Source organism: Cetorhinus maximus, chromosome 28 (genome assembly GCF_964194155.1).
Source record: "Cetorhinus maximus chromosome 28, sCetMax3.hap1.1, whole genome shotgun sequence".
NCBI lineage: Eukaryota > Metazoa > Chordata > Chondrichthyes > Lamniformes > Cetorhinidae > Cetorhinus > Cetorhinus maximus.
Window position 1 is genome coordinate 19,354,028 of NC_135906.1, and position 23,762 is coordinate 19,377,789.

Below are 23,762 nucleotides of genomic sequence, written 5' to 3' on the forward strand. Positions count from 1 at the left end.
GAAGCCTATGTATTTGAGAATTAGTCAAGACTATGAATTGTACCTAGGTCTGACAGTTGTGATTGGGATTTGTATTCGTGTTTCCTTGTAGGAATTGAATGTATATGCGAATCTCCTAATTGGGATTTTAACTCAGTTTCTAGTTAGTATTGTAATTTATACTTGAGTGCCTAGTTAGAATCTTAGAATCATTGAAATTTATGGCACAGAAGAAGGCCATTCAGCCCATCATGTCTATGCCAGCCAAGAAAGAGTGATCCAGAATAACCCCACTTTCCAGCTCTTGGTCCATAGCCTTGTGGGCTACGACACTTCAAGTGCATATCCTAGTTTTTAAAAAATGTGATGAGGATCTCTGCCTCTACCACCCTCTGAGGCAGTAAGGTTCCAGACTTCCACCACCCACTAGATGAAACAAATTTCTCTGCAACTGCTCTCTAATTCTCCTATCATTTATTGTAAATCTAGTGAGAATTGGGATTTATACCCACGTTTCCTAGTTGTTACTGCGATTACTATTTTCTAGCTGAATTTGAGAATCCAATTTTATCTGTTGATGCTGGACCCCATCCAAAAAATATTTCTAAATGCTCTAATTGAATTAACTAGAGTAGATACTTCTAAACTGTTGCACAAAATTTACAGCATAGAAACAGTTACAGCATAGAAACAGAAACAGGTTATTCAGCCCTATTGATCAGTTATTTGATCTATGCTGGTTTTTCTGCTCTACACAGGCCTCTTTCCATAAGCATATGCTTCTATTCCTTTCGCCCTCATATGTATGTCTAGTTTCCCCTTAAATGTACCTATGCTATTTGCCTCAACCACTCCATGTGGTAGCGAGTTCCATATTCTCACTACTCTTTTCCCCAAGTTTTTTTGCATATTCAATCCAACAATTGGTTGGCTTATAATAAAAGAATCCAATGAATGGCTCTGAATGAACAAGATTGTAATTAACAGTATTTTTCTGTGTGAGATGTTAAAGCTATATTTTTTCTTACAGGATTGATCAAAAAACTGCTGTTACTTAAAAGCTGCTTACAGTAATGAACATTAAGATATTGATAAAATAATTGCTTAACAGTGACTTTATATTCATTTCTGCACATACCCAGTGATATGCTTGCACTGTGGTTGTGGCATTACAGCAGACATTCCAGCTGTTGCACAGTGTTTTAGAACATGCATACCTACTGATGTTATGCTGCAAACAACTTCTTAAAAATCATTTTTACTCAACAGTTTACCCTGAAGTAAAAACTTCCCACTGAGATTCTAATAAGATAGGAAGGATCAGATTGATTTCTGAATCTCAGTCAAAATGACAACGGCTATTGCCCTCTCTACATTTTGGTTTGCAGATTGCTAAAGTTGGTCTTATTTCACCTGGTAGGCGTGGCTTATGTCAGGCAAATTTTCTGCTTGGGGTTGCTATTCAGCAAACCCCTGCTGGAAACTGCAGTTTTTTTATTCATTCATGGGAAGGGGACCTCACTGGCAAGGCCAACATTTATTGCCCATCCCTAATTGCCTTTGAGAAGGTGGTGTTGAGCCATTTTCTTTCCAAGTCAGGATGTGTGGCTTGAAGGGGAACTTGCAGGTGGTGGTGTTCCCAAGCGCCTGCTACCCTTGTCTTTCTAGATCTAGGCAGTAGAGATCACAGGTTTGGAAGTGCTGTTGATGCCTTGATGAGTTCATGAAGTGCATCTTGTAGATGTGCACGCTGCTACCATGGTGCACCAGTGTTGGAGGTGAATGTTTAAGTGTGAATATCAGGTGAAGACATGGTTGAAGCCAACTGTAACTTCCAGCAGTCAACAAGTCTTTTGGTGCTTTCCAAGCCCATGCATAAAGATTGGCCACTTGGGCAACATGGCAAAGAACTGCCACTGCCCATGGGATCATATCCCAGCATGAGTTGTACAATGAAGTGTGGGGAGGTCATGGGGGCAGAAGGGGGGCAATAACAAAAGATTCTGTAAAAACCCACAATATTTTAAGATAAGAGCACCAAAATGAAGTGTTGCGATTTGTACCTGTGATCTACTTTGGGGCTGTTTTCCTGTTTTGAACAATGCCTGCATAAGAAGGCAATGAAAGTGAGGTTTGATGCCTTTCTACACTGCACCAAGCCACTCTCCTCATCTTTGCAACAAGTGGTTCCAAAGTAGAATAGATAGAAACCTGCAGACTGACCAAAAGGGGAGGGGAGGGGTATATGGGTAGGTAGGCAAAAGAACACCAATATTCTCCCTTGGAAGCTGAGAAAGCACTAAACAAGAAAAAGCCATTCAGCCTATCAGTCCCATTCAATTATAGTATAAACCAACATTCCACTAGCTTTTTCGGTTATCTCCTGTACTTGTTCATGACATTTTAATGAACTGTCTACCCAACCCCCAAGTCTTTTTGGACCTCCACTATTTCTAGCTTATCACCTTTTGGAAAGTACCCTGTTCTATCCTTTTTAGGTCCAGAGTTAATCTGAGTGTTTATACACATATCCATTGCAAAATAAGCAAGAACATGTTGCTCTGTTTGATACTGACATCCCTCACCTAGATGGATCCACGGTAAATAAATCATTGCCCAGATGCACAGTCATTGTATGAGGGGATGCTTCACATTTACAAACATACGAAGTAGGAGCAGAAGTTAGGTCATTTGGCACCTCGAGCCTGCTCCGCGATTGAATAAGATCATGGCTGATCTGACTGTGGCCTCAACTCCACATTCTGCCTACCCCCGATAACCTTTGACTCCCTTGTTAGTCAAGAATCTATCTACCTCTGCCTTAAAAATATGTATTGACCCTGCCTCTACTGCTCTCTGGGGAAGAAAGTCCCAAAGACCCCTCTGAGAGAAAAAATTTCTTCTCATCTCCATCTTAAATGGGAGGCCCCTTATTTTTAAACTGTGGCCCCTCGTTCTAGTCTCTCCCACAAGGGGAAACATCCTTTCAGCATCCTCCCTGTCAAGTCCCCTCAGGATCTTACATGTTCAATCAGCTCACTTCTCATTCTTCTAAACTCCAATGGATACAGGCCCAGCCTCCTCAACCTTTCCTTGTAAGATAACCCCCCCGTCCCAAATCCAGGTATCAATCGAGAGAACCTTCTCTGAACTGCTCCTAGCGCATTTATATCCTTTCTTAAATAAGGAGATCAAAACTGTAAACAGTACTCTAGATGTGGTCTCACCAATGCCCCGTACAACTGTAGCAAAACTTCCCTACATTTGTATTCCATTCCCCTTGCAATAAATGGTACCAATCTATTTGCCTTCCTAATCAGTTGCTGTACCTGCATACTAACTTTTCCTGATTCATGTACCAGGGCACCCAGATCCCTCTGTACCTCAGAGTTTTGCAATCTCTCCCCATTTCAATAATATACTGCTTTTCGATTCTTCCTGTCAAAGTGGACAAGTTCACATTTTCCCACCTTATACTCCATCTGCTAATTTTTTTCCTATTCACTTAACCTATGTCCCTTTGCAGACTCCTTATGTCCTCTTCACAACTTACTTTCCTACCTAACTTTATGTCATCAGCAAATTTAGCAACCATACATACAGTCCCTTCATCCAAGTCATTGATATAAATTGTAAATAGCTGAGGCCCCAGCACTGATCCCTGTGGCACTCCACTCATCACATCTTGTCAACCCAAAAATGACCCATTTATGCCTACTCTCTGTTTCCTGTTGCCAACCAATCTTCTATCCATGCTAATATGTTATCCCCTACATCATGAGCTCTTATATTGTGTAGTAACCTTTGATGTGGCATCTTGTCAAATGCCTTCTGGAAATCTAAGTATATCATATTGACAAGTTCTGCTTTATCCACGTTGCTTGTTACTTCCTCAAAGAACTGCAATAAATTAGTCAAATATGATTTCCCTTTCACAAAACCATGTTGACTCTGCCTAACTGCATTGAGAATTTCTAAGTGCCCCACTATAACCTCCTTAATAATAGATTCCAGTGATTTCCTTATGACAGATGTTAAGCAAACTGGTCTGTAGTTTCCTGCTTTCTGTCTCCCTCCTTTTTGAATAGAGGAATCACATTTGCTATTTTCCAATCTGCTGGGACCTTTCCAGAATCTAGGGAATTTTGAAAAATTAAAATCAATGCATCCGCTATCTCAGCAGCCACGCTTCTTTTTAGACCCTAGGATGAAGTCCATCAGGACCTGGGGACTTATCAGTTTTAGAAGGATGTAGGCACCAGATGCAAAATAATTAGTAATTCCCTTGGAATATGATTTTCCACTCCTCTTTTCCTGCTCTTATTTGTCATGGTAGTTACCCTGCTAAGCCTCAGTCACAAGTGTCACACTTTTTCCAATTACACGAGAATCTCATCTCCACCTAGGTTTCCATATTACTGGAAGGGCAAACTACTGTTACTTGAAGGTCTGAGCTATGCCCTCCTTTAATATGTCATTGTGCAGATGATGTCTCAGATGCTCTGTCTAATATTGAATTCTAGCTTCTTTATTAATGTCCTTATTAAATGCACAATTTCTTTTCCCAAAGTGCTCAAGATGGGATTATGAAGGAGAGTCAATCTTGGGTCACAGACCGAGCTCAAAAAATGTTTCAGAAGACAGGGGCTTGGAGTCCTGAAAGAGGTCGCTCAGAGGAAATAGAAGACACACGGCCAAACTCTCAGGTATAAATTGGCAATACATATCTCAGAGTTTTATTGCTTGGTACCATAACAATTAAATTGCTTACTTTACAATCTTGTGCTTATGTGTTTCAATCCTGGCAAAAATTTGCTCGTCACACCTATACTGAATTCTGCCAGTTCTAGACTGGTTCATTAACAATAATTTAAATGCCTTTTACTGGCAGAATCAGAAAACTGCTGCCTTTTACACCTCTTCCCTACAGACTATTTGTGACCTTATGTTAGGTTGGATAGCCTGAAGCTTCTTGTTTCAGAATGACTCAGCATTTTCAATACCATAGGCTTTAAAGTAAACATCTAAAAGTAATTTGAGACATTTTATTGTAAATATTTGAACTGTTGCTAGTATTCCTGACTCCTTAAAAATAGTTGTTAGTGTTTTCATTTTATTTTGAGAATTAGGCTGCTCCAGAAAACTCAGCCAAGCCTCTGCCAAAGCTGCTCTGTGGTTGTGTGGAGCTGTGTCTGAGCTGCAAGTTGAACTTTACCCTCTGAGCTTCTCATCCTTCCCGTTGGGAGGCACCTGTCTTTCCACACCTTCCCACGATGACCTGACAGCATGACTGACTTGGAAAACATGGACAATCATGAATACCAATGTACTTGTGCTCTGCTGAAAGACTTTTGAATGCCCAACAAGTACCTATATCTTTCTCAACACTTTATTTGTTTCTTTATTATTTTTCGTCTTTCTTTTAGGTCCAGCAACTAAAATTAGTTCCCAGCTGAGTGGCCCAATATTTGACCTGCTGCTGAATCCCTCCCAGTGCAATTCGGTAGCTGGACTCATTATGTGGCTGTAGTACTTTGTGTGTGCTTTGTATAACCCTCATAGACAATTTGAGAGCCAAAATATCATCAATCAGCATTAAGTGTTAGAATACTGGCAGTTATCCAATCAAGTCTTCTAGTTCTATGATAGACTTTTCACCAACATGAGTTACACCTAAAACTCTGCAAAATATTTGTTCTTTATATTAAAGAAGTGCATTTATTTCGTATCTCACCACACCATTTGGAATGCATCAATTTAAAATGCATTAACTTAAAGTGAATTACTTTGAAATGCAGTGATTATTGTTATATAGACAAGTGTGAATGCTGCTTCATACAAGCAGCAACAGAATGACTGTTATGTGCTGGTGTCAGTTGAGGCAGAAATTATATAGTTGGCAATTCGTAAGTTTATTTTCATTTACCATCATCAGCTGGGTGTGCTGAGCACAGAAGCGAGGATAGATGAGGTATGGGGAAGGAAAATAAGGCTGTATGGCCTAAAAGAACACAGCATTACCTCATTCCATATGGATTAATGTGCTATGCCGCAGTCTAGCCTTTCAGATCTTTTCAGCAGCATGTCATAAAATGCACTATGTTCTGTGTTAATATACCACTCGCAGATCACCCATAGTGTTGCTCAGGATGAGCCAGAGGATACTCTGTTTTATACAGGATATAACAAACAAAGCATGGTGGAGATTGTGTGACAGCAAAATATTGCAAGAAGCAAATGTGATTCGTATAGAGAGTGAATGCTATATAAAAATTATGTATCTATAATATATTAAAAATCTGCACTTGTCAAATTTTTTCATCATAAATTCCTATGTCCACATTATAGTGAAAACTGCCTCTGTAAACATTTTGGACAATATTACATCCTCCACCCCATCTATTCCCCCAGTAGAAGTGTTGTGATCCCTCCTCTGGTGCTAGAATGTAATTCTAACCTGACATGTTTACCAAGGCATTTACTATTATAAGTATGCACACAGGAATTATAATGGAAATATCAAAATATGGACAAAACATATGACTTTCAATATGGAGACTGCATTAAATCTGTACCCCTAGTTCAGTTATCCCTTGGCTTCACTCCAACTTCAGCTGAGAACTACACTTTGTCTGCACTTTCTTAAAACTTTCACTTAAAACTTCAGGGAAGGTTGACTGTATAATTATGATTGTCCATACTTCCTATCAACTTTTCCATTATAAATTCTGAATTTATAATGGAACTTGCTATATGTAAACGTGTACACCTTCTCACCTGTAATGTCTTACTATATCCTACAGAATAAACTAATCATATGACACAGCAATCTAACATATATTGGCCAAGGAGTTCCCTGATAGCTACAAATTATTTCTCAATAAACGTCAGTGAAGCTGCTCAATGCAAGGATAGACCCAGAACACAATCAAATTCATCCCAAAATAACTAAATGGGTATATGTTACAAGAATAAGTGTTATCCTAGAGTGGTCTCAAGGCATTTGATCTCACCACTCAAGGTTTGTTCTTGTAATTTTCAGTGATATCTGTACCGCCCACCCCACCAGTTAGGTTACTAACTTGTAATTATTTCTAGGTAACCATTATTTTCTATGTAGCCCATGTTGTGATAGCTTACATAATAACACTCCAAAAGCAATTCATTATATGAGGCACTTTCAGACATTCCAACAATGAGTTGAGGCATTCTATAAATATATTATAATAAGCTTGTCATATTTCAGTGTTAATATGACTGCACTTAGAAGCTGTGGGTAGTACTCTTACTACCAGCAACGCTATGAGTGAGTATCTATGTTGCCACAAGGGAGAGTGATCTCTGTCTTAATGCTGATTAGGAGCTGGCGTCTGCTCACCAGCACAGAACCATCAGTACTCATCTGTGTATACCTGTTTATGAATTCTCTCATAATGTCAACTAACTGACAGCTTTAACAATACTGCAGAACTTTATGTTTCCACCGAGAAGCTAGACATTTAACCACAAAGAAGCATGGGATGGAGCACTATCTTGTTACCTCTGTTACCATGTTTCAATCCAGCCCGCACTCAATTGAATGAAAGTTTCCTTTCTCTGACAGCTGAAAAAATTTCACATGATGTGAGTTTACAATAATCTTAAATAAGAACAGAAAGTGCTAGAAATGTGCAGCAGGTCTGGCAGCTTCTGTGGAGAGAGAAACAGAGTTAACACTTTAAGTCAATGACCCTTTGTCATTGATCCTGACGAAATGTAATGCTGTTTCTCTCTCCACAAGTGCTGCTAGGCCTCATTATTTCCAACATTTTCAAATTTAATTCCAGACTTCCAGTTTCTGCAGCACTTGCTCTCGTATTAGGTCAATTTCAACTCTGTTCACAATTGCCATAGTCCTGCTCATTCTTCTTCTTGAGTTCACTGCCCGAAGGCAGGTCCTTAGCAATTATTCGTTGAACCACACTGAAGTGCTGGAATTTTTTACTATGGATAGGGTGAGGAGGCAGGCCCTGGGTCTACCTCAGCCAGAACAGGGATTGAATTCCGTGCTGTTGGCATTAATCTGATCCATACACTAGCCGTCAAGCCAACTGAGCTAACTGGGCCCCAGTCCTACTCATAATTCCTAAATAGTAAAATTGGCACTAAAATAGCACTTTTGTGAAGGATAATGGCGCGGAGAATGGAAACATCCCACTGGCATCTATAGAGGTTAAATAGCACTTTGTAGTACAGCAGAGGGTACATTATTCTGTATCTAAGCTATGCTTTGCCTGACCTGGAAGTGTTTGATGATGTTCCTGAGGACAGAAACTAGGGAAATGTCTCCGAAGCTAATGAGAAGAAAGTTTACCATAAGATTTAAAATAAATAATTAAAATAAATGTAAATACCTAGATCTTAGTTATGAACCTGAATGGTTAATCTTGTAACTCGCTACCTAATAGCATTGATGAGAATACCATCATCATACAGACTGCAGCAGTTCAAGAAAACGGCCAACCACCAACTTCTCAGGACAGCTCTGAATGGGCAATAAATACTGCATTGCTCGTGGCACCAACATTCCAAGAATGAAAAGGCAAATCATCTAGTGTATGGGTTAATTCTCTAGTGTGTGCACCTTCTAAATTATAATCATACCCCTTTCTTTCTTTTGATGTTTGTTTTATGTCAACACATCAAGCATGTAGCAGGGTATACACCTTACAGATTTACACTCAGGAAAAGCAAATAGTATGAGGAGCCTTCTAGCTCACTCAGTTCCAGCTGAGGCTGACGTTTCCTCCCCTTTAATACCCCCCCAAATTTGGCTTTGTATTGCAGGCTGTGGAGATGCAAGAAATGGGGAGGGACGGCTACTCGGACAGCGACCATTACCTCCCGATGGAAGGCCAAAGTCGAGCAGCCTCCATGCCACGGCTACCTGCAGAAAACCAAGTGAGCTCAGTGAGATGTACTCTGCTGCATCCTATATCATGTTCCGTTATTTTAACTCTTTCAATGCAACCAGTGCCAATGTATTCAATGAGTTCTATTTAACGCATCACAATAGAAATCATTAAATTATAAACATGCCCAAATGAATTGTTCTTTTAGTAAATTTACAGGGGAGAAAACTAGTAACAAATAAAATGTTTAAAGGGCAATTAAGATTATAAATTCCTGTGTTGCAAACTAGAAATCACTGTGTTAATCAACAACCAGTTTTGTGGAGAGGCATCTAATGCTTAGCTTTCAAAGACATGATTTTCATTCAAAGTCTCATATGAGGATCATATCCTTGAAGGTTATTTAAAATATTGTGCAGCTTGCACATTGTGCATGTTACTTGTATGCTGTCAGTTGGATCCTGCCCATTGGGCCCTGCCTGTTTGAGTGTAACCAATTTAAAGGGAGAAAGGATGAACATTCTCTGCCTGAATCTATATTGAAATGTTATTTAATTTTGGAATAGGTGAATATAGATCTAATCAGGGAACCAGCATTTTACTGCAATTCAAAAAGGCCCAAATCATTAAGTTAGATTTAAGGAAAGGTAAGGGGCGACTTCAAATGTTAATTCCTGACAAAGAAAAAATGCTCCTTTCAAAAGAAAATGTTATCTTTGGGTGATGCAGCACTGAAAGAGTTAAAGTGAGATCATTGTTTTACAAGAGGGATTGTTGGTTTTTTTTATCTGCATGTTTTCAGTTTTCTTTTTTAAGTTCTCTACCATTACTTGAGCATTCCTGAAAAGGGATAGTATCTCATTTACTAACACTACAGGAGTGCTTTTGACAATCTACGCCATACAATTTCCTCTTGGTGGTTGACAGTGAATCTTTAAGATCTTGAACATAATTGACTCAGTGAAGACTCTCATCGTGGTTGTTGGCCTTCGATCTTCAAATCACGTGCTGTTGATGATGATGCCGCATTGACACCATATTCCAAACAGAAATGTTGAAAACATTGTGTAAACAAAGATATTTCACTAAAAGATTATTGATAATTACTGTCTTTTTTTTGAAACAATGATGTGATAATTACCTATTTCTCCCCACTCCCAAAAATATGCTCAAAAATTCAACCTAGAAATACCTGTTTGTGATAACAATGAGTGAATGAGTTTGTACATTCCTGTGCACTGTTCTAAAATAAATGGTGTTTATTCCTCCATTAAAATAAGCCATTAATAGCCCACTTACCTAAAAAATGATTATTTCAAGACTTTAAATCAAAATCCTCTCTCCTCCTCTGGTGCTAGGATGGTAAAAATCTTCACAACTGTGCCTAGTCTGTGTTTCCAGACTGTTTAGCGTGGTAGCGAGAGCATTAAAAAAAATCATCCAATGGCCACATTTCTGCAGGAGTCACTCATCCAACTGAGTCTCCTCCTGCCATCTTTAGACACCATGAATGCAGACATTCCAGCAGTGAACCACCAGGCAGTGATTGGGACTAGGAACTCTGGACAAATTAATTTTTGCCTTCCCAAGCTCAAAGACACTAAAATCAGTTTTTGTGACCTCTGCACCACCTTGATGAAAACTAGATACCTTAGTAAAGACCAAATATCAAACTGGGATGTTCTTCTAAATCTTATAAGTACATGAAAATCTATATAGACCATGATTTCATCTTCCCCAAGTACTCTGTATTCGAATGAAATTACAGCAGTTATAGATGGTGCCTAAGATGATATTTTGAAGGTGATATCTTTGTTGTTACAAACTGCAATGAACTCCGAAGTCTATCACCATCTTAACACTGATGCTTTGAAATTCTTTCACAACTTTTTTGAAGATGGGTAGGCCTTCCATTTAATGCAGCTAAAAGGCTTTGCATTTCTCATTACTATTTCCTTATTCATTCATGGGATGTGGGCATCACTGGCTAGACCAGTATTTATTGCCCATCCCTAATTGCCCTTGAGAAAGTGGTGGTGAGCTGCCTCCTTGAACCACTGCAGTCCATGTAGTGTAGGTACATCCACAGTGCTGGTATACCCATGGTGTTAAAGTTGTTATTTATCTTGCCTAATGGTCACAGCTAAGCACAAGCTTACAGTATACATGGTTTGCATTATTACACCTTTTCATACACATGTGGTTTATGCCTCTGTTAAAAGTGGGAGCTTTTGGAGAGTTTCTTCCCAATTTATAGTCAGTCATGGTGTTTATTTGTAATGGAGATTATTCTATTGTTTTGTTGTTCGCCAGCTGAAAACATTAACTCAGGGCCTGATTTTAACTGTGTTTTGAGTGAGTTAAAATCAGGCCCAAAGTTACACAACGCTCTGTAAATAGCTTCTGGCAAACGTCTTTACAATTTAAGCTAGTGACATCTAGTGGTAGAACTTCTAGACACTACTAATATTTATTTTTTAAATATATTGACAAACCACCATTTTGGGCAATTTTGATCTCTAGAAACGCTTATCCAACTAGACATTCAACCATGCATTGAATGGCTTCTCTTATGCTAATGATATTGATAGGAAAAATGATCACAGGGTATTCTGATGTTTGTAATTCTGAAAGAAAGTTAATTCCTATAGAAAAAAATCTTCAAAAAAAGATAAAAAGGGAAAGCCATAATTTGCTCTGAGAAGTGAAGGATGACAAATAGATTTGGGCAACAGAAATATTCTTTAGATTAAAAGAGGAAAGCTGTCAACTATATTAAATCTGCATGTTAACAGAACTGAAAATACTGATTCCTCACGAATCACAGAATGTTACAGCGCAGAAGGAGGCCATTTGGCCCATCATGTCTGGACCGGCTCTCTGAATGAGCATCATGACTTAATGCCATTCTCCTGCTTTTTTCTCTGTACCCTTGCACATTGTTTCGATTCAAATAATCATCTAGTGCCCTCTTGAATGCCTTGGTTGGACCTGCCTCCACCACACTTCCAGGCAGTACATTCCAGACTTGAACTACTCGCTGTGTGAAAAGTTTTTTCTCAAATCACACGTGCTTCTTTAAATCACTTTAAATCTGTGTCCTCTCATTCTCGGTTGTTTTATGAGTGGGAACAATTTCTCCCTATCTACTCTGTCCAGCTCCCTCATGACTTTGAACACCTCTATTCCTGGGCTGAAAAGGAAAAAATAAACTCTCTTCTCTGGCATTGAAGCACTCTCTCTTGCCTCCTTTTCCCTCACTTATTTCCTGCACTTAATCTCACCATCTTCACACATTCCCCCTTTCTCTTGCTCTCCTTTTCATGCTTTCTTTTCACTAATGTTTCTCTCACATTTGTTCATTCTGATTAATTCCCTCTATATCTTGCTGTTCATTTTGCTTTCTTAGGAAGATTTTCACACTCATGTTTAGAAAATTTAAGAGGGTTGGATCAGCCATCTTTTCAAAAAGCCCTGATGAAAGCAGCACAGTGATACCCCAAGTCCAGCACATATTCTATCAGCCAATTAGATTGAGCATGCTGCACCTACCTAGTGAGTGAGAAATTGAACACTTCTGTGCCGTGTTTTTTTGCAGAATAGCAACAAGAAGTATCAATTTCATAGTACTGCCTTCTGCACTCCAAGGGTGCTTAAAATACATCCAACACCAATTTGGTTCAATTTTCAATTTTCAAGCACCCCCTGTAACTGCATAAAACATGCTTTAGGCTCCTTACATATGTGAATGAGGAGCCTAATGTCTATATTTAGGTCTCCTCTCCTAGTGGATAGTGATGATTAAACTGCATATTATGCCTATAAAGAGAAAATACTGGAAATGTTCAGCAGGTCAGGCAACATCTGTGCTTGCTCTCCTCATGATTTTTCAATTGTTGCTGTGGCTAAGCAGCAGCCACCATCAAAAAAGTAAGGAAAACATATCTTCTTAAGATTTGATGTGGAGCCAGGAGAAGTAACCCCTGAGGATTGCGGCCAACTTGCGGTTGCCCCTCTCCCATTGTCCTCCATCCCCCCCCTCCCCACCTCAGCCCCCTCTTCCCAGGACTTACTAGAGGACAACTGGCACTGAGGGAGGCAACCCAAAAAATGGGCAAACTGCTTCTGGAAACACAATGGGTGCCAGCAGAGAGCCCAAATTACTGAGATGAGGCCAAAGTCTCAATTTAGGGCAAACCTTGGGACTACTGGTTCAGGCCTCACATCTTAAATCTGGTAGAGTTTTTACTCATTGCAGAGATCCATGCCTGGCCTTAGTGGCTTCAGCTCAATTTCATTCTCTGACTGAGAATGAATAATTATGAGCATCATATGGTTCCCTGAGTTAATCATAAATGCCTTCTAGTGGTCACATCGCAACCATTCCTTTCTACTTGCTTTTTTACTTGATGTGATAATGAGTTCACTGAATATCATGAATTAACATAGTCACACTGACAAAACGAACTGGATGAGAGGAAAACAGGTTGAGACATCTTGCAGGAAAATCTTGAAGGGTGAAAATTATATGAATCTAAATCAGGCAATAGTCATCAAATTCAGTTTGATAGTTGTTACAGTTAAAGGCTGTTAAGTAAGCTGATCATAAGTTTGAACCTATTTAAACACAGTTATTACAAAACATACTTGATGCCTACACCATGTTTGTTATGACCACTCCCTCATTTTGAGTCCTTGAATTGTCAGCTTATAATACATAAAAAAGTAAGATGTTTCAGGCCCTTTGATCTCAGCGTAAATACACAGTTAGTGGGTTAAGTTAGATTATAAAAAATCTAAATCTGAATTTTTGCTTCTGCTAAAATTCCACTGTCATTCTTAAAGCCAGCAATGTTATCCCTAGGTCCAACACCAATCTGACATAACTCCCGCATCATCATTGCTAAGCTGAAAAATGGAACAGGCTGAAGGGGTGAAGTGGGCTTCATGCATGCTACTTGTTTTTTTCACATTTGCCAACCACTTGCTATAATGAAACAATTCACAATGCACCAGGATTGACAAAATGCCACCATGTTGTTTATGCATAAGGTCATCAGGCCTTCTTTGCTCTTACTATTGATAAAGACAGTGCTCTTTAAATGCATGTTCACTGTGGCTATAGAGCTGTGTCCTCACAAACAATTAATAGTGTGAAACAGGTTTTTTTTTAATAGATTGTTCAGCAATTTATTGTTCTGAACCTTTGTGATGGCTTTACTAACAGAAACAATTCTTGGAGATCTTCCCTAATAAGATGAATGCCAGGATTTTCCAGTCCTGCCCGTGGTGGGAATCGTCGCGGGTGGGATGGAAAATTTGAAGGACCAGCCAAAGGTCCGTTGACTTTGGGGGCCACGGGATTGGAAAACCCTGGCCAATGTTTTTACTCCAACATTCACAGATATGGTCATTTTTTTCTAAACCCACTGCAGTCTAAGATCTCTAAATATTTTTAAATCAAATTTCTAAATCAATTTTTGGAGAGTTTCTTCCCATTTTATAGTCAGTCATGGGCTGGAATTTTATGGCTCTGTCGTGGCAGGGAAGGGGCCGTAAAATGCAGAGAGTCATTCTAAACTCCATTGACTTTGGCGGGAACATAAAATCCCGCTGCTGTAAAATTCTGCCCATGGTGTTTATTTATTGGTTTAATAATAAAATTAAGTGCTGATTTAATGATTGAAGCTCTAACTCTCAAAATATTACAACTGTGGGGCATTCCTGTGTTGCAATGAAGTGTTTTATTAATCTGTTACTCTGTCATGGTGTGCTTGGTTACTATGGTGTCCAGTATGTCATTTTTCATGACTGAGTTTGCTCCTGTTTCATGGTGGAGCATGGAGGTCAACCATAGAAGGCAGTCTAACGCTGGGAACATAGTCAAATGTGTACTAAGACTTAATACATGAATTGTTGCCATTGACATTAAAATTGGAGAAACTGGGACCAGACTGCCTGCCTTATGATCAGAGAGTGGTACTGTTCCTGGAAAAAACATAATCCAGAAAATATATGTATTTAAGTCCATACAATCTGAAACTTAGTTCTGTTTTAAACTCGTGATTCATTGGCTTCTGTGATGAAAGGGTTAATTCCTATCAAAAGATGCTGTTATATGCATGTTTAATCTCCAAGCATTGAAAGGCCGTCAAGCTTTGTGAACACAGATATGAAGATACAATAAACAGATAATCCGCGTTTGAACCATCAGTGACGAGAACGAACTTTCATAATGACTACTTGCTTAATTAGCATAAGCTTAATGTTGAAAGCTGCTGTATCCCACGTTGTGTAAAACTCCGAATCAATTTAGCAAAATGATCTAATGTGATTTGGCAATTTGGAGCATTCTTTGAGCAACTATAGAACCTCAAACTTAAGATAACTTAAATGTGATCATCACCTCAAGTGGGGAGACTTTGCTTATTTTCTCCATTCTTATATCAAAGCAATCTTATACCATCAGGTAAGGTCATAACCCTCTCTAAGCTGTAACTGAGTAGGGCAGGAAAGGAATTCTCCTTCTGCGTAAACATTTCCCATTTCCAAACAACCTGGAAAAAATACTAAGATAAAAGCAAAATACTGCAGATGCTGGAAATCTGAAATAAAAACAGAAAATGTTGGAAAAACTCAGCAGGTCTAGCAGCATCTGTGGAGAGAGAAACAGAGTTGATGGGCAGAATTTTGATGTCGGTGTGTGGGGGCGGGCCCGGCACGCTGATGCATAAAATGACATGCGATGACGTCGGGCATGCGACCCGATGTCACTGTGCCATTGCGATATTTCAGTGGGCGGGTGCGCTATGAGTTCCAAGGCGCACCTGCCATTAAATAATGGGTCACTTAAGGCCCTTGAGGCAGCGATACACAGTGATTTTTCACAGCCTGTGTTGTTTTCAGAGCGTCGCACGGGCGCAACGGGCAGGCAGGTAGGCCACATTTTTAAAAATCTCATCCACGGGCGGGATAAAAGGGGTGAGGGCTCGCGAATGCGAGTTGTTAGTTATTTACTTTAGAAACTTATTGCTACTTGCTGGTGTGAACAGGAGAACTTCAAATCTCTTCAGAGCTGCTTTTACAGGAATAAGAGGCTTCAGGTCAGGACTCTGGAGGAAACACTATTCTTGGAGCCTTGCAGGTTTCAGACAGCCTTCCCTTACCCTGGGAATGGGGATTGTGCTCTCCACTGGAAGTACCTCCTCTGAGGAGGAAGAGAGGGCCAGAAGGGGGAGGAGGCCAGGTGTCCATATTCAGCCTCCAGGGGAGCCACCTTTGGGAGGACAGGCACAGGCACAAGGGGCGCAGGGCCTTCAGGAAGTGCAAGGCAGAAGGGGCCACAGAAAACGCCACTATCCTGCTGCCAGGGCTTACGGGCGGCGATGCAGCTACCTCAATATGTCTGAGGTGCAATGCTGAAGGAGGCTCCATCTCTCAAGGGATCCATCTGTCAGATAATCAGCCCTGAGATCAGCTCTGACTCTGAGGGTGACCACCCCATGCCAGTAGCGCTGAATGTCACGGCTGCCCTCATCATCTATGCCTCCAGCTCTTTCCAGGGCTCGGTGGGTGATCTTTGCAGAGTCTCCCAATCAGCTATCCACAGTTGTGTCAAGCTGGTGACAGATGCTCTGTTCAGGTGTGCATTGACTTTCATTCACTACCACTCAGACAAGGCCAGCCAGGCGGAGTGAGCCAGAAGCTTTGCAGCAATTGCTGGGTTCCCCCGCGTCCAGGGTGCAATTGACTGCACACATGTGGCCATTAAGGTGCCAGTGGGTGAGCCGAGTGCCTTCATCAACAGGAAGGGTTTCCACTCCATGAACGTGCAAACAGTGTGTGACCATAGGATGCAGATTCTGCAAGTCTGTGCAAGGTACCCAGGCAGCTCCTATGACGCTTACATCCTGAGACACTCCTGGATGCCGAGGCTCTTCAGTGCTCCAGCCCGGCTGGATGGATGGCTGATGGGTGACAAGGGCTAACCACTCAAAAGGTGGCTCATGACACCCTTTCACCATCCAAGAACAGAGGCCGAGCAGTGGTACAATAGGAGCCATGTCTCCACAAGGGCCGTGGTAGAGAGAACCATCAGTCTTCTCAAGATGCGTTTCCAATGCCCGGACCAATCATGGGGTGCACTGCAATACCCCCAGATCGTGTGTCACTGATAGTGGTTGCATGCTGCGCTCTCCACAATCTGATGCTGGAAAGGGGGGACGCATTGGAAGAAGAAGATGTAAACGCAGATGCCCTGGCCGCCAAAGATGATGAGCCCAGTAGTAAGTCCGAGGACGAGCACGCTCAGGAGAACGCTGAGGGGATGGACGCTGACCCGGGAAACCTCCAGGAAGGCGGGGACACCCAGGAGGCTTTGATCCAACAATCCCTCAGCTAGCCCACCACAAATGAACCTCCAATACAATGCAGGGCTGCAGGCTCTCTACTCGATACCTGAGAGCAATATTTGTCTGATTAGGAACATTAACTATGTGCCTTGTCAGAAAAGCTCAATGGCAAACAAGTCACTCGTAACATCATGGGTTCCCATTCACCAGCAGAAGTAATGAAGCACCCAGAGGCTTGTTGAGAACTAAAACATTTAACGATTGCACACACACACTACAAAACAGAAATGAAAGTACATTTAAAAGTATTGAGCTGCACACCGAATGAGAAGCAACTTAAATGTGTTGTGCCTAAGGTGATTTATGCTTACACTTGCGGGTGCTACGTCTAGGTGCTCTCATGACACCCCTCCACCCTCTAAGAACAGAGGCCGAGCAGTGCTACATTAGGAACCATGCCTCCACAAGGGCCGTTATAGAGATCCTCCTGCAGACCCTGCTGGACTTCCAGCATCTGCTGCCTCAGGGACTGCTCCAGAGGCACATCATCAGCCACCGACTGAGCATGTTCCTAGTCCCCAACAGTCTTCTGACTGCCAGCACGATGGGTACTCTCTGTCTCCACCTGCACCTGAAGTGACTGTGAAGTGCCCTCACTGGCACTGACATTGGAAACAGCCTGCTCATTCTGCTGTCCTGTTGACCTTGATGATCTTGGCGGGCATCCTCTGGCCCATGGAGCCTGTGCTGGCCCCACCTGGGAGAGAGAGGCCAGTGGCACGGCTGGCATCTCCCCAGTCGCCCTAGCCTCATCGGATGCCACAGTCACTGGCAGAGAGGCGGAGAAGCTGCTGCCCTCATCCGGAGTACCCTGAGAGGAGCCTGCAGAGGTGACAGGCAGCTCGTGCACCAACGTGAGGTCGCTTCGGACCTCACTCCATCTCTCACACTGACACTGACCAGCTGAGTTCAATGCTGCTGTGAGGGCTTGCAGGCCCGAGCGCATCCCCAGGAAACCCTGATTGTTCTCCTGGAGGAGCCTTTCCATGAGAGTCGCCACTCTCTCTATGGAGGAAGCATTGCGCTCGGCCATGAGGACCAGTCCATTGCTGATGCTCCGCATGGACTCCTCCATCACGGAGACCATGGTATGCATTCCCTCATGTATCTCCGCCAGATCCTCCTGCAGACCCTGCTGGACTTCCAGCATCTGCTGCCTCAGGGACGACTCCAGTGGCACATCATCAGCCACCGACTGAGCATGTTTCTGGTCCACAGCAGTTCTCCGACTGCCGGCGCTCTCTGTCTCTGCCTGCACCTCAAGCAAGTGTGAAGTCACCACTGTGCCCCAGGACACTAACCGACGATCTTATCCCCATCAAGGTGCTGGTATCTGTGCTGGCGTCTGCCTGGCTGAGATGGTGTGACGCTGATGCGTGTATATCTTCAGGGCTCTTGGGTCAGTGGCAGTCCCTCTGCCTCTTGAGTCCGGGCGTGTTCCAATGAGGCTGAAAGGAAGAACAAGGACATTTGATTAGTTAAAGTTGTAACACTGTTAATGTGCATGCCTGGCACCCAGATGAGGATGTGCTCCTCCTTCCGTTATCATTAGGAAACCCATGTTGGATGTTGAAGTCAATATACAGTCAACGGTGGAATGGTTGCAATAACGGATATTGTGACCTCAGTACACAGCACTCCTACCTCTCAGTCACCCCAACCTCACCACTGCCCGTAGACCTGGGCGCATGGCCCCTCTCCAGCTCGAGAGCCTCTTGCTCGTATCTGGTGGGTATGAGTAGGTGGGCCTGCCCTCTGCCAGTCTGCATCTGTTCCGCATTATTGTGTGTGGTCCTCTCCTGAAAGGAGGGAGGAGTATTGATTAGTGCACCCTAAACCTGGATTGCCATTGCAGCCTTGCCACCCCAACCTGAGTGAAACATTGCAGGGCTCATCTAGTCCGTGACCCTGGAACTGCCATACACTCACTCCAAGCAGCCAGGGCTGACCCCCTTGCCCAGATGCTGCCTCCATCACATTTGCCACTCACACTGCAAGACCTTCCAAACCAAGGAGCACTACCACCTAGAAGGACAAGGGCAACAGATGGATGGCTACCCCACCACCTGGAAGCCCTCCTACAAGTCAGTCCACATCCTGACTTTGAAATGTTTCGGCATTCCAGCTCTATACCTAGGTCCAGATCCTGGAGCTCACCCCCAAAACAGTACTGTGGATGCATATAAACCGCATGCAGCGGTTACAGAAGGCAGCTCACCACCACCCTCTCAGGAACAACTAGGCATTCATTCATTCACGGCATGTGGCCTTCGCTGGGTGGGCCAGCATTTATTGCCCATGCCTAGTTGTTGACTGCAATAACAAAATTCTGAGTTGGGGGGTGGTGGCCAGGGTGGTCCAACCTAACCGCTGTGTTAGGTGACCCATGCCAACACGGTACTCACCCTTCCCAATCGCAAGAAGTCATTGAACTGCTTGCGGCACTGCACCCAGGTGCGTTGCACCATATCATGGAAGTTGACCGCTTCTGCCACCTCCTCCCAGGCACATTTCGTCACATTGGGGGGGGGCCTCCTCCTCCCATCCCTTGGTGCTATGATGTCGCGCCGTGCAGCCACTTCCTCGAGGAGGGCAGTGAGGCACTCATCTGAAAATCTCGGGGCACACTGCCCCGCCGACCTGCCCTCCTGCCTGGCCTCTCCGAGAGTGCTCTCGGACATCCTTCTGTGCGCCATCGTTGGCAGCCTTTGAAAGGCTGCCTGCGCAGTTTTTAAACAGGCCGCCGGGTCGCCATTGGACCCAGCGGTTATTGGAGTCCTGCCACCACCCACCCCTTCCCGCTGTTCTTGGGAGCCATGATTCACGCTGGGCAGACCTTAATTGGTCCGCCCGCATAAAATGGTGGCACAGAGCCGATTGTGGGTGGCGATCGGCTCCGCGCCTGCTCCTGCCCAGCCCATCTGACATAGCTAAGGTTCAGCCCAATGTTTCGAGTTCATTATGACTCTTCTTCACGTTCACCTAATTAACTACTTTTAAAGTCTAGTGACTGTTGTTAGTAGGCAAATTCCAGTTATTCTGCCTTAATAACATTCCAGAAACTGGTGCTATTTTTTGTCTTTGTTTTGTCATGGGATGTGGGCTTCGCAGTCAAGGCCGGATTTTGTTGCCCATCCCTAGTTGCCCTTGAACTGGGTGTCTTTCTAGGCCATTTCAGAGGGCAGTGAAGAGTCAACCACATTGCTGTGGGTCTGGAGTCACATGTAGGCCAGACCAGGTAAGGATGGAAGATTTCCTTCCAGATGGGTTTTTACAACAACCAGTGATCATTACCATTGTCACCATGACTGAGCATAGCTTTATATTCCAGATTTATTAATTGAATTCAAATTCCGCCAGCTGTCATGGTGGGACTTTAACCCATGTCCCCAGAGCATTAGTCTGGGCCTCTAGGTTATTAGTCTAGTGACATTACCACTACGCCCCCATCTCCCCCATTGATTGAGGTCTGGCACAACACCTTGCTCTTTTGAATAGGGCCAGAGGATCTTTACCCAGCAGAACAGGCAGACAGGTGTTGTCGAGATTTATCATCTCACCTGAAGAATATCGCCTCTGACTCCCTCAGCGCTGCATTCAAGTGCAGCTTAGATTGTAAACTCAAATCTCTAGGGCTTGAACCCACAACTATCTGACCTAATGTTACCAGTTGAGGTGATCTGACATAAAAGCAAAATACTGGAAATGCTGGAAATCTGAAACAAAAACAGAAAATGCCAGAAAAGCTCAGCAGGTCTAGCAGCATCTGTGGAGAGAGAAACAGAATTAAGTTTCAACTCCTTATGACTCTTCTTCAGAGGTGACCTGACATCCTGCTGCATATTAGCAATATATATAAGGAACCTGCTTAATTCTTGAATAAAATTCAATGATAAATGTGTCATTGTCTGGATGTTAAGTGCAACTTCAAACAAACTCTGGTGAACCTAGTCTACTCTACACATCCACTCATTACTGTTTACCAATTTGTTTGATCTTCACATCTGTTATTTCCCTTAATTGGAATGCTCTTTATGGGTGTTATTTTTCCCAGAATATATATTTCACTGTGAATTATGAAATTCGTGTCCACCCTTATTTGTATTCATGAAAGAAAAGGATACCACTCTCTATTGCTTTACACCAGCCAATCAATGTTTCTAAACTCCTTGGAGTAAAAGCGAAACATTTCTGCTAACATATTTTGGACTTTTCATACCCCTCAACTCCCTTCAGCCTGACCATTTATTTCCTCCTCTGCTGAAGGCAGTGGCTCTTGTTGAGGTAAAGTTGCATGACTCAGTATAGGTTCCATATAGTTCTGTACACAGTTTCTTGGTCCGTGTACAGTTCCATGGTCCTGTGTACAGTTCTAAGGTTCTATGTACATTCTTGGTTCTATGTACATTCCGTGTCCTGTGTACAGTGTATGGTCACACATAGGGTACATCATAATAACATCTTGAACAAGTTACCCAGTGTCATCTTCATGATGAAGTGACATTTATCAACATGAAATATCTCATCATAGCACAGATTAGACCATGCCATTACATATTTACACACCCAAGAAACAAACATTCTTGCCATCTCAGTGCCTATTGTACCACGTTAAATAGTGAAAAATATTATAATGTAATGATTTCATTTAAAACTAATTGAAAAACCATGATAAAAGTGTGTGTTTCTGGAACAACTTGTTTTTTGGATTATGGCGTCAGTGATACTGCAGTTTCTTTAACAGACTAATCATACATTACTCATGCACTCTACACTGTGTTTAGCACCAATTTAATTTTTGAGTTTTTAATGTGCGCTTCTCAATGTGGATTCTAATTTGCACGTTATGTACATTTAGTAAATTAAATAGGCCAGTCCAACCAGACTTCTTGCTTATGCACAGGACTAAGTTGAAGCTTGGTTATTTCAAAACTATCACTCAGGTAAATATTTGGAAACTCTGGCAGCCATGTTGAGGGTTGGGTATGTTTTACTGCCAAACTCACATTACTAAAGTGCTATTGTAGATCAGACACAAGTACAAACTACCTCACAGATTATTTGACAGTATAGTTCACATTCCCATTAAGTTGACTGTGTAAATTATCAGAATAAATGCAAATGGAGGAACAGGTTCTTTCACTTCCACTTCTCTTCAGGAGACCATTACACCTTTTACCTTTGCTTGTTGTTATGGCACAGCCGATGGTAAATGCTGAGTTGTTCAAATCCCAAAGGGAAACTTGAAATAACTGCCACAACTTGTTTTGCAATTTGTATAAATTTTGCGATGCGAGCCTTGAATTCAGTAGTAATAAGACCACCAAGTCTTATAGGTTTTTACAAAACTAGATTAAACATTTACTAACAAGAAAAATGACTTTTAAGCACCTACATAGATCTACAAATTACTACTATGATAACTTCTAAATCCCCTACTTAATCTAACTCCCAGTTACACTTTTGTTAAGGCAACAGTGAAACACACAGATTTTAAAGGATCCAGGCAAAGAAACATGATACCCTGAACCAGTCGAATTCAAAGTGAGTTTTCTTAACTTCAGTTCTTTGAAGACAGCATCTTGAGGCATAGATGCTGAAGGCTTTTCACACTTGTTCGATCTTAAAATGCCTACCCTTACACATAGCCTTCGCTCCTTTATACATATTTCCCCTTTGATTGAAAATTCCCATTGTTTCACTATGTATATGAAGTTTATCTTTCTGATAATAAAAACTTTTATAGTGCCAAGTTTCTTTGGGAAAAATAAACACACTGTTTATAAACTTCACCTGGCTAGTTGGCACATTTCACTCCTTTTGAAAACAATCTAGTCTGGTTTATTAAAAAATGCAAATGTTCCCTTAACACCTATGTTCCTAAACTTCCCCCATGTTTACCATGTTTGCATCAAAGCCTTCAGACCAGCTGCCTTTAACCCAATTAAGTCTCTCACACACACTTTTGACACAGATTTCACTATTTTACAATAAATTCCAATAACATCATGAGAATTATTATATCTTCCTGACATTGTAAATAAATTATCTGTGCTGGATACAATGTTAGGGAATATCTTATCCATGCTCTCCACAGTGCAATCTGACATAAGAACCAATAAAGGAGTTATTAGGAGAGGTGAACAAAAGCTTGATCAAAGAGATCAGTTTTAAGGAGTGTCCTAAAAAAGGAGGAAGATTGGAGAGGTTTATGAAGGGAGTTCCAACATGTGGCATTAGGTGGCTGAAGGAAGACATGGCAACCAATTTGGGGTGCAGGGAGCGGGAGTGCTTGAGAGATCATAATCAGAGGAGCAAAATTTCAGGGGAGTTGAACGGCGGAGTGGGGCTTATAGAGATAGGGAGGGGTGGGGACATGAAAGGATTTAAACATGAGGATGAGCATTTTAAATTTGGAGTGTTATGGTATCAAGGCCCAGTGTAGGGTAGCAAGGACAGAGGTTATCAATGAGCCAAAGAT

The 23,762-nt window shown here is 42.1% G+C and overlaps 1 protein-coding gene across 1 annotated transcript in view; it reads left to right on the forward strand.

Moving 5' to 3' along the window:
* Window positions 1–23,762, forward strand: part of LOC144668888 (voltage-dependent P/Q-type calcium channel subunit alpha-1A-like) — a 741,147-nt gene that overhangs the window by 686,988 nt on the left and 30,397 nt on the right. Inside the window, exons 44-45 of the mRNA XM_078531346.1 lie at window positions 4,550–4,685; window positions 8,806–8,919. Coding sequence (XP_078387472.1) covers window positions 4,550–4,685; window positions 8,806–8,919 — 250 coding nt within the window. The remainder of the gene's footprint in view (window positions 1–4,549; window positions 4,686–8,805; window positions 8,920–23,762) is intronic.